General features: G+C 41.3%; 1 protein-coding gene across 12 annotated transcripts in view; it reads left to right on the plus strand.

The window, feature by feature from the left end:
• TBCCD1 (TBCC domain containing 1) overlaps positions 1-12220 on the plus strand; it is a 234299-nt gene that overhangs the window by 107214 nt on the left and 114865 nt on the right. For 9 of the 12 annotated variants that reach the window (XM_075606819.1, XM_075606820.1, XM_075606826.1 and 6 more), the window contains exon 5: positions 1421-1918. The exons of 2 other annotated variants lie outside the window; for them this stretch is intronic. In XM_075606819.1, the coding sequence (XP_075462934.1) occupies positions 1421-1918 (498 nt within the window). Of the gene's footprint in view, positions 1-1420; positions 1919-2073; positions 2093-12220 lie in introns of those variants that run through there. One more of the 12 variants, XM_075606829.1, reaches the window with a different exon arrangement.

Genomic DNA, 12220 nt, shown 5'->3' on the forward strand with positions numbered 1-12220 from the left:
AGAGCATACAATGTAGCTAGTTATGACACAGAACACAGTATAGCTATAATAAAAGTGACAGACAAGATGATGTTACAAAGTCAAGAATATGCCTAGTACTGTATAACACAATGTCAAATGAAATGAAGCAACCAAATGTTCAAAGGATGCAAAGTCCTATAAATAACAGGTGCTGTGTGAGGTGTCCTCATGCAGCCTCTTGAGAAAGCAGCTTTCCTCCAAACAAATTATATTATCTCTAGAAAAGGACAACAGAGGGAGACCTCATGGTGCAATACATTTATTACAGTGATGAAGTGACTATGATACTTCACAAAATGCTTAGGACATACAGCTCTTTGTAAAGAGTTTCATTATAAGAATGAACGGAGGTTCCCCTGCACCACCAGACCGGCTTTGGCTGCTAGTGGATCTATGCGGATGTTTGCGAACCTCCACGTCTCTGTTGCTTGGCCTCTCTATGGGAGTTCTCCTCACACTCTGAAGCTCTAATGTCGTGATTATAGTGGTGGTGTGTGCGCGTGATGTCTGCTTGTGCAAAACCTGCACTGTAGTGCGGGGCGTGGCCGTGACATGTGAGCAGTTCGTCCTCATTGGCTGAACTGAGCACGTCACTCGGCTGTCTTGCGGCAAAAACAAAATGTATTTATCTGGCTTAGAATCGCGCACAGTCGCGCGCTCTATGGCCTGCTTCATAGAGGTACGGCCTTGTGTTTGCGGCACGCACGTGGCCACTGTAATGGCGGCCTAAGACATCGGAGCGGCAGTATTCAACGGGTGGTTGATTGAAGCTGGCTAAGCACTCCAAGCCGAGTCCCACTCTACCATCAGCTCCTGCTTAACGGAGAATACGAGGGTGGCACCCCAAAGGTCTTTGGCTTCCATAGAGCCCCACAGTATCCTCACTCAGATGAGCAATTTCATTACTCACATTGTGAGTGTTTTATTTTCTGTTTGTTTTTGTGCCTTCATCTCACTGTAATAAATGTATTCCTCCATGAGGTCTCCCTCTGTTGCACTTCTTTTCTAGATACTATAATTTGATTGGAGGAAATTAAGCTCCTTTCCCTCGAGACTGCACGAGGGCACCTTACACAGCACCTGTTATTTATAGGACTTTGCATCCTTTGAACATTTGGTTGCTTCATTGTGTTATTCCTAATGTAGGCATATTCTGGACTTTGTAACATCATCTTGACTCTGTCACTTTTATGATAGCTATATGGTGTTCTGTGTAATAACTATCTACATTGTATTCTCTCCCCCATGTCAGTATTAACACTATCATTACCTTAGGTTGGTTGAGCGCAGTTCGTTATTGTTTAATGTGTGTGTGTGTGACTCTTTTTACTAGTTAGTGAGAGCATTCAGATTTAATAGACCTCAACAATTTTTACTTTCAATTTTTTTTTTTTTCCAGATCTGCGACAATTGAGAAATGCCGGAATAGTACAATCATACTGGGGCCAGTACAGACGACCATTCATGTTCAAATGTGTGACAATGTGAAAGTCATTGCTGTTTGCCAGCGTTTGTCACTTTCATCTACAACAAGTTGTACCTTTCACATTCTCACTCCTACCAGACCTCTCCTCTTCTCTGGAAACCGGGGTGTGGTTCTTTCCCCTTTTCATACTCATTATCCAATGCTTGAAGATCACATGGGACAGACTGGGTTAGCTACATTACCTAATTATTGGGACAAGCCACTTTTCCTTAGTACAGAAAACATTGACAATCGTATCTGGCAACTTATGTCACCTCGAGAATTTAATGTATTTGTTATACCTTTTGAAATGGAAGGAGACACAACAGAGATTCCAGGGGGTCTTCCTCCAGTGTACCAAAATGCTATGGGCCAACGAGAGCAAAGGGTACAGATATGGCAGAAAACAGTTAAGGAAGCATGTTTAACAAGGTAAGTAAAATCTGAGAAAAATTATTTTTATTGCATTTACTTTTGTTGATGGATTTAATTGTTAATGTGAATCACCATACTGTATATCCATCAGTCAACGCCCTTCTAGTTTTATTAGTGAATCACTAATCTATTCCCTAATTAATGTATTTCAGTTAGCAGATTGCCAAGCAACACTGCTATCCTTATCCAAAAAGTAATGGGTGAAAACAGAGCACAGCCAACAATGTAATGAAAAAATGAGATATCCAGGGCAAACTCAAAAATATTAATTTATTTGCAAGCTCTTAAAGAATGGCAGATGAAACATACCTACGTGTTTCGTGCGGGTGCACTTTATCAAGGTGTAAGGTATAGTGTTGTTGAGTTGAACACATTTAAATACATACCATTTCACTCCGTTTGCTGCCGGGAATGACATCAGTGCGCGACGCCAATAAGAGTCACACTGACGCAACATCCCTCCCCATTGGCTGCAAACGTCAGCTGATCATAAAATACAAAATAGAAAACTTTACTCAACTCTAAAACAAAGACAATAACTATAGAATGTCAGTAATGGAATATAAAACGACAAAAACGTGTTGAAAACACAAAATTCCTGCCAGATATCTTAAATGGTATCCATAGGGGATATCCATTCTAAAGGAGTGGCAAGAATAGAAAAAAATCTTAATTTTTACTGTAGTAAATATCAGTATAAATGCCCAAAGATTTATATATATATATAAATATTGAAGCAACTATGACATAATAATGAAAAAAAATATGTAATGAAGATATTGCGTGTACTGATTGATCTGTGTGGTTGATTGAAGTGCTGTCTGGTTAAAGTGTGTGCAGTTAGAACCAGAAGCAGTTTGAACAAGGAAGCGGTTAAACAAGGTATAGTTTATTGAAGTACAGTTTACTGTTAGTACTTCTAAACTTCATAGTTGCTAGAATGAGCAGGATTGAAAATGCCACTCAATGCACATCTTGCCACATGTATGTGCACTTGGAGCAGCTGTTCCAAGGAGCATACCGCTGTGAGAAGTGTGAGCAGGTGGTCTCTTTAGAATCAGAGATTGCTGATCTGAAGAGGCAACTTGCAATATTGAGGGACATTGGCAATCTTGAAAGGGAATTAGAGCTCACTAAGCAGGCCCTTGCTTTGACTAGTGGTGCAGATGGTGGCGCTGTTAGTTAGGAGCAGGTAGGTAGCCTAGTTGTTAGTGAGGAGCAGGTAGGTAGCTGGGTGACAGTTAGAAGGGGAAGCAGGGGCAATAGGGAGAGGCAGGTCGTTTCTGAGCTGACACATCCCAATAGATTTGCCATGTTGAGTGAAGATACTGGGAATGTTGGGGCAGAAATGGCAAGGCTGGGGGAGACTAATTCCTCTAGCAGCCAGGGGAATAGTTCCTCCAGCACAGTGGGGACTCAGGATGCTCAGATGCAAAGAAACATTGTGGTGGTAGGGGACTCCATTATTAGGAATGTAGATAGGGCAATCTGTTGCCGGGACCGCATGAACCGAACAGTTTGTTGTCTCCCGGGTGCTCGGGTTCGGCACATTGCGGATCGGGTAGACAGATTGTTGGGGGGGGGGGCTGGGATTGACCCGGCGGTCTTGGTACATGTTGGCACCAATGACAAAGTTAGAGAAAGATGGAGAGTCCTAAAAAATGATTACAGGGATCTAGGCCAAAAGCTTAAGGCAAGGACCTCCAAGGTAGTATTTTCTGAAATACAACCAGTGCCATGCGCTACCGCAGGGAGACAGTCAGATCAGGGAGGTTAATGCATGGCTAAGAAAGTGGTGCAGGAAGGAGGGGTTTGGGTTTTTAGAGCACTGGGACTCCTTTTCTGAGAGGTGCCATCTATATTCTAGGGACGGATTGCACCTCAATGAAGAGGGATCTTCTGTGCTAGGGGAGAGAATGCCAGAAAGGTTGGAGGAGATTTTAAACTAGGATGGAGGGGGGAGGGGAATGAAACAGATAATTAACGAAATGGAATAGATGAGGTTTCAAGGTGGTATGGAGGTAGAATGGGGGCAAGTGCAAGTTTGACAAGCAGTGAGATACCCATAGTAAATGGAGATAATACTAGAAAACTTCTAAAGACTAAACCAAGTGGAAGCAGAAAGGAAGGAGCAGATAAGATAATAGTACAGGCTGAAAAAAAACTGAAATGCATGCTTGCTAATGCAAGAAGCCTGACAGATAAAATGGGGGAGCTTGAATTAATAGCTGCAAGGGAGCAGTATGATATCATATGCATTACTGAAACATGGTGGGATGAAACTCATGACTGGACAGTTAATTTAGAGGTTTATTCTCTTTTTCGGAAGGATCGAACAAATAGAAGGGGAGGTGGATTATGTCTATACTGTATGTTAAACCAGATCTAAAACCTATTATAAGGGATGATGTCTATGAAGGGAATGATGAAAATGTAGAGACCTTGTGGATAGAAATTAGCAGTGGAGGTAAAAGTATAAAGAAAATGTTTGTGGGAATATGCTATAAACCACCAAATATCTGCGAGATTGAGGAAGCTAAAATACTTTTGCAAATGGAGAAGGCATCAAAACTGGGTCATGTTTGCATAATGGGGGATTTTAATTATCCTGACAAAGACTGGGGCAATGAGATTAGCGTTACAACAAAAGGGAACAGGTTTTTGGGGGTGCTTAAAGACAATTATATGACCCAAATTATTGAGGAACCAACCAGGAGAGGGGCAGTTCTGGCTTTGGTCATATCAAACAATGTAGAAGTAATAACAAATATTCAAGTCCTGGAACATTTGGGTAACAGTGATCATAACATGGTCTCATTTGAAATAAATTATCAAAAAACAGATTACTTGGGTTCAACAAAGACTTTAAACTTTAGAAAGGCAGATTTTAATAAACTGAGGTCTAATCTAGTAGTAATACAATGGGATGATGTTTTTGCAGGGAAAAATGTAGAAGATAAATGGGCAGTCTTTAAAACATTGTTAGAAAAGCACACTTATCAGTGTATACCCTTGGGTAATAAGTATAAAAGAAATGTCAAAACCAATGTGGCTAAATAAACAGGTAGGGGAGGAAATGGACAAGAAGAGGAAGGCGTTTAGATTCTTTAAGTCAGAAGGGACAGAGACATCATATCAGAATTATAAGGAATGTAACAAAAATTGCAAAAGGGCAATTAAATTAGCAAAAATGGATAATGAAAAAAGGATTGCATTAGAAAGTAAGGTCAACCCAAAAAAGTTCTTTAAGTACCTTAATAACAAAAAAATGAGAAAAGAAAATATAGGACCCTTTCAGTGTGAGATGGGTAGGCAGATTATTATTGGAGATAAGGAAAAAGTAGAGGTATTAAACAAATTCTTTGCCTCTGTGTTTACCAGGGAAGAATCAAGTTCAATAGTTGCGCCACAGGAGGAAGCCCCAACCTCCATATTAATGACCAATTGGTTAACTGAGGAAGAAGTTCATAAGCGACTTGAAAAAATTAAAGTAAATAAGGCACCTGGCCCCGATGGCATACATCCAAGAGTTCTCAAGGAGTTAAGCTCAGTAATAGCAAAACCATTATATTTAATATTCAAGGACTCCATTTCCACAGGCTCAGTACCACAAGATTGGCGTAAAGCAGATGTGGTGCCTATATTTAAAAAGGGAGCCAAATCACACCCGGGGAATTACAGACCTGTAAGCCTGACTTCAATAGTAGGGAAACTACTTGAAGGTTTAATACGGGATAATATTCAGGAATACCTAATGGAAAACCAAATTATTAGTAATAGTCAGCATGGATTTATGAAGGATAGATCTTGCCAAACTAACCTTATTTGTTACTTTGAGGAGGTAAGTAGGAATTTAGACAAGGGTAATGCAGTTGATGTGGTCTACTTAGATTTTGCTAAGGCTTTTGATACGGTTTCACACAAGAGGTTGGTGTACAAAATAAAGAAAATTGGACTCAGTAATAATATATGCACCTTGATTGAAAACTGGTTAAAGGACAGACAACAGAGGGTTGTCATAAATGGAGCTTTTTCAGGTTGGGCTAAAGTAGTGAGTGGAGTACCTCAAGGATCGGTACTGGGACCCCTGCTTTTTAGCTTGTTTATGAATGACCTTGAGATCGAGAGCAAAGTCTCCATCTTTGCTGATGATACTAAATTGTGTAAGGTAATAGAATCAGAGCAGGATGTAATTTCTCTTCAGAAGGACATGGAGAGACTGGAAACATGGGCTGGTAAATGGCAAATGAGGTTTAATACAGATAAATGTAAGGTTATGCATTTGGGATGCAAGAATAAAAAGGCGACTTACAAATTAAATGGAGATATATTGGGGGAATCCTTGATGGAGAAGGATTTAGGAGTGCTTGTAGACAGCAGGCTTAGCAATAGTGCCCAGTGTCATGCAGTAGCTGCAAAGGCAAACAAGATCTTATCTTGCATCAAACGGGCAATGGATGGAAGGGAAGTAAACATAATTATGCCCCTTTACAAAGCATTAGTAAGACCACACCTTGGATATGGAGTACAATTTTGGGCACCAATCCTAAGAAAAGACATTATGGAACTAGAGAGAGTGCTGAGAAGAGCCACCAAATTAATAAAGGGGATGGACATTCTAACTTATGAGGAGAGGCTAGCTAAATTAGATTTATTTACATTACAAAAAAGGCGTCCAAGAGGGGATATGATAACTATATACAAATATATTCAGGGACAATACAAGGAGCTTTCAAAAGAACTATTCATCCCAAGGGCTGTACAAAGGACTCGGGCCATCCCTTAAGGTTGGAGGAAAGGAAATTTCACCAGCAACAAAGGAAAGGGTTCTTTACAGTAAGGGCAGTTAAAATGTGGAATTCATTACCCATGGAGACTGTGATGGCAGATACAATAGATTTGTTCAAAATAATGTTGGACATTTTTTTAGATGGGAAAGGTATACAGGGATATACCAAATAAGTATACATGGGAAGGATGTTGATCCAGGGATTAATCCGATTGCCAATTCTTGGAGTCAGGAAGGAATTTATTTTTCCCCTTAATGGAGTTTTTTGTTTGCCTTCCTCTGGATCAATAAGTAAGTATAGATATAGGATAAAGTATCTGTTGTCTAAATTTAGCATAGGTTGAACTTGATGGACGTACGTCTTTTTTCAACCTCATCTACTGTGTAACTATGTAATTGGTCTATAGTAATAATTCATATAGAAAATCAGTTAATTTATATACTGACCATTATATATATATATATATATATATATATATATATATATATATATATATATATATATATATATGAGCATACAGTTATATTTCCATTTAATTTATATACTGACCATTATATTTATATATTTATATATATATATGTATATATATGTATATATAAATATAATGGTCAGTATATAAATTAAATGGAAATATAACTGTATGCTCATTTGCATGTCTTAGGCAGGTCTGCAACTCCGCCCTTAACCATTATCACCCAGCACTTCCACTGCAGTAAGGGATTCTGGGAAATGAAATTCAAATGAGCAGACAGTGCCAAATTGTAATGCCCTTTGAATAAACATCCTTTTTTTCCCCCCTTCTCTCCTCCCCAAGCATACAAAACCATCATCATTCAGTATTCCTTCATACTTCTCTGGACTTCCCTTCCAATCATCCATAATCCAGCTTAAACGTTCCATATTTCCCTCCTTCCCCACCCAATCAGTCCATTTTTATATTGTTTCTTTGTCCTTTATGCGCACATATATCAGAGACTTTCCCCTTCCCTTCCTCTCATCCTCTGTCCATTTTTTCCATGCAACTTTCATGCTCTTTCTCTCCTCACTCACACTCCTCTTTTTTACTTCCCTACATTCCTCACCATTCTCTCCATCAGATTCACTCTCCTCTGATCCTGTTTCCTCCTCATCTTACCATTTCTGGGGTTGCTGGAAAGTCCTCATCAGCTGAGCTTTCATCAGAGTCCAGTCCACTCAGATCCATTGCCACTTGGTGCACTGCTCTTTTAACTGTTTCTTTTTGGCATTGTAACTTTCTCTTTCCTCTGGTTACAAACTGCTCCTCCCCAGCATCCTCCTTTAAAGCATCCGCTTCCCCAGGCCCTGAGGTGTTGCTTGAGCCTGGGGTTGGTAGTATCTGGCTCCATGGCCATACACTGCTCCCCTCCAATTTTTCCAGCTGACTTCTCTGGTTCCTCAGCCGCATGGCATTCGTTTGTAGCGTCCATCTTTTTTTCCTCCTCTGTTTTTGTCTCCTCTCTCCTCCAACCTCCTCTGGCTCGGTTTGCGTATGATTGGGGGCACTGTCTAAAACTGACCGTTTTTGCCACACAAATTGCACTACATTTCTTCCATATATCCATGTTTACTGTGTCCCAGTTGGTTGCATTTTGTACAGAATTCCTCTGCACAATCCATCTGTAAGTGATCAGGTGCCCCACATCGCCTGCACCTTCTTGGCTGTCCCGCATAAAATATTTATCCATGCAATTGCCCAATACTGCTGCGGCCGAGTTTATTCGAGCATTTGCCCGTTCTCGGCCGCAGCAGTAACCTGGCGCGCGCCGGAGGGTGCCGGGCGCGCGCCGAAGCCGCGGAGGAGCGCCCTCCGATCGGGGCTTTCTCCCTCCGCTCGCCGGGTACCCCGGAACCCCCTGCCGCCGTCCCCCACATCGCGGGACACCAGGGCTCCCTCGGGGAGCCCTGGACGCGCGTGCAGGGGGCGCAGGCACCCGATGACGCGTGACCGCGCGTCGATGACGCGCGGCACGCCGAGGGAGTGCGGCTAGCATGCCGGGGCATCCCCCGGCTTGCGGAGCTAGTCGCACTCAAATAAATCTGGTCGCCTCTGTATGTATCGCATTTGGTATATGTACCAGCTCTAATGTCTCTTTGTCCTCTTTCAGAAGCACAGTGTACTTCATTACACCGGTTTTAATGCGATCCTCATCCACACACCTTTCTGGTTTCTCATACACCACAGCACAATACTGTTTAAGCCAAAAGGCTACATCCTCTGTATTTACATTTTCATTGTAAATCACAACAAACACATTTTTCCTGGTCCTATTGGTCAGGTCCTCCAAGACTTAGTTAAGTTATTGTGAGTAAAAAAAGTGACAAAACCCCTCCACAGCAAAGCATATAGCAAATGGAAATATAACTGTATGCTCATTTGCATGTTTTAGGCAGGTCTTTTTTTACTCACCATAACTTAACTAAGTATGGTAAAACCCATCCTCATTGCTTCAGCTTTGCATAGCCAGTTACCAACCCTACACTGATGAGACCCATTAAGGTCAAAACGGCTGTCTGTGGGTGGGTTTACTGGCTATGCATCTTAACCCTGGCTGTGCTTAAAGCTGTGACCATGCAGCAAGCTTAAGCCTATAGCGAACCCTGTTTAAAATGGTTTTAAAGCAAAAAGTGGCACTGTGTGCTCATTTACATGTCATTTCCCAGAATCCCTTGCTGCAGTGGAAGTGCTGGGTGATAATGGTGAAGGGCGGGGTTGCAGACCTGCCTAAGATATGCAAATGAGCATACAGTTATATTTCCATTTGCTATATGCTTTGCTGTGGAGGGTTTTTGTCACTTTTTTACTCACCATAACTTAACTAAGTATAAGTATGTATGTATATATATATATATATATATATATATATATATATATATATATACTGCACCGACACACTTTATTCGAGCAAATACCCAGTATGTACCTGGCAGATACCTGGAATGCGCCGCTCCTCACCTCTGACAACCCCCGTTGCGTTTGCCTTCCCAGCCTGGGTTCATGCCTGGCTGACGAGCGGCTGATTTGTTAAATGATAATGATTAGGATTTAATAGGCTGCAATGCTTCGCGTGTCTACCAGATGGCATAAATTCATGAATTGTAATGCAGTATATATATATACTGTGCAGTATTGCAGCCAGCGGGAATAAAATGCTTCAATCCCTGCCTGGAAAATAACCCAATGCACTCGGGCAGAAAACAGTCACAAACCTCAATACACCCGGGTATACCCGAATTCGTGGGACTAGCCGAGCTCGAATAAAGTGTGTCGCCAGAGTATAAACCCTGTCTTCCCATAAGAGAATGCACAAAAGAAGCAACACTCAGATATAGCAAAAAGACATGTATTAGCAGTGCAAAACAGCACACTATATAAACCCAACGTTTCGGTCCTGGCAGGAGACCTTCCTCAGGGGGGTGCTACCAGACAATGACACCCAGAGAACATATATACCCCATAGTTCACCATGTGAGGACAATTAGAGGCAGCTAATTGTACAATCCTGGAGCTCCACGAGTGCAATCAGTGTATGAGGTAGCACGGCAGCCATCTTGGAAATCAGGAGACAGAGCAATGTATGCTATCGCTCATGTGCAGATGAGTACAGACTCCCCCGGTGGACAAAAAAATCCTAGCGTCCTATGTTGCTAGGAAACGCATGTGTGGCGTCATGAAGTCCTGGGAAGGCAGCTCAAAGTAAAGTTGTGCATGTGCAAGGCTCTGTGACAGCACCAGAACGTCACACCGATCTGGTACCCCATTAACTGTCAATTGCATCAGCGTGGCAGCTCCCTAAAGAAAATGACAGCGAAGGAACAAGTGAATCAACACATAAAGGGAATAAAAACAATTTCCAGAGCTGAGGGTGGCTGTTTAGAGGGCAAGGGGAGGGAGGGATAACAATGGAAAGGAGGAGGTAGAGCAAAAACAGGCATATAAATTAGGCAATTGTAAATGGCATACTGGTTAAATATTAATATTCAGTACTGCACCATTGGGGAACAATAATGCAAAGTCCCGGCAATGGAAACCTAATTATGAGCATCTATGCATTAATGAAGAGAAAAGGACACAGAACAAAAATTCAAAAGATGCAATCACAAAAAACATCCTAATTTGAAATCTTCATTTAGTCCTCGCGGAGCCATTGTGTTCAGTTCAAAAATCATGCGAGTTTCAAGTTGTAACAGCAATTTGCCCCTGTCTCCTCCACGGGGGCCAGCATGTGCTTGCATGATGGGCATGCATCGTAGTGTTGCCAAGCTATGCTTGTGATCTTTAAAATGTCTCACTACCGGTTGCAGTTTGAGATCCTCATTAATCGTACTGTCAACTAATGCCTTCCTGATGGAGGAGCGGTGCAAGCTCATACGCTCCTTCAACATACGTGTGGTTTTACCAATATAATACAGGTCACATGGACACCGGATGATGTATACAACGAATTTACTCTCACAGTTCATGTAATCCTTTATTTTAATGGCTTTTCCACTGTGTGGATGGACAAAGCTTTTCCCCAATATCATGTGTTGACAGTTTATACAGCCATGACATTTGTGTACACCGGGAGTTTTGGAGAGCCAATTCGTAGGGCTGGCATACTTGGATACCGGATCTGCCTGTGTCAATAGGTCACCTATGTTTCGGCCCCTGTGGTAACAGAATAATGGTGATTTGGTGAAGGTTTTCCCAATCCTTTTGTCGTTTTCCAAGATGTGCCAGTGTTTCATGATACTTCTACGAATAGTACATGATGAAGTACTAAAAGTGGTATTAATCCCAAAACAATCTGAAGTGCTGGTTTGGATGGTTGGTTTGAGGCGTTGATCACGGGAAAACCTTCTTGTCTTGGCTAAGGCCTCTTTGACCTCTTTGTGGTTACAACCTCTTGCAGCCGGCTGCTGACGAAGATTCATCATAAAGCAACGGACAGAAATACCCTACTTCTGGCCAGTAGTCACCACCCTGATGCTCTGAAGAAGGGATTGCCGTATTCTCAATTTCTTAGGGTCTTGAGGATCATCAGTAGGAGTGACGAGTGTGAGGAAGCGCTACAGTATATGACACACAGGTTCCTTGCAAGAGATATATATATATATATATATATATATATATATATATATATATATATATATATAGTCAGTATATAAATTAACTGATTTTCTATATGAATTATTTCTATAGACCAATATCTTCATTACATCATTTTTTTCATTATAATGTCATAGTTGCTCCAATATTTATATATATATATATATATATATATATATATATATATATATATATATAAAACATAAAGCAAGCAGTCAGCACTCTAATGTAAGGCAAAAGGCAGTTGCTAGTCCCATAGGGATCCACATATCATACGAACCAGCCCAAAGACCAGTAAAGAGACAGCAACCAACGAGGGGTAATCCAAAATAATCTGTATTGAAATGAACAGATACACGAAAGCCAACGTTTCGGTCTCACAGGCCCTGAGGAAGGTCT

Source organism: Ascaphus truei, chromosome 7 (genome assembly GCF_040206685.1).
Source record: "Ascaphus truei isolate aAscTru1 chromosome 7, aAscTru1.hap1, whole genome shotgun sequence".
In the NCBI taxonomy this organism is placed as follows: Eukaryota; Metazoa; Chordata; class Amphibia; order Anura; family Ascaphidae; genus Ascaphus; species Ascaphus truei.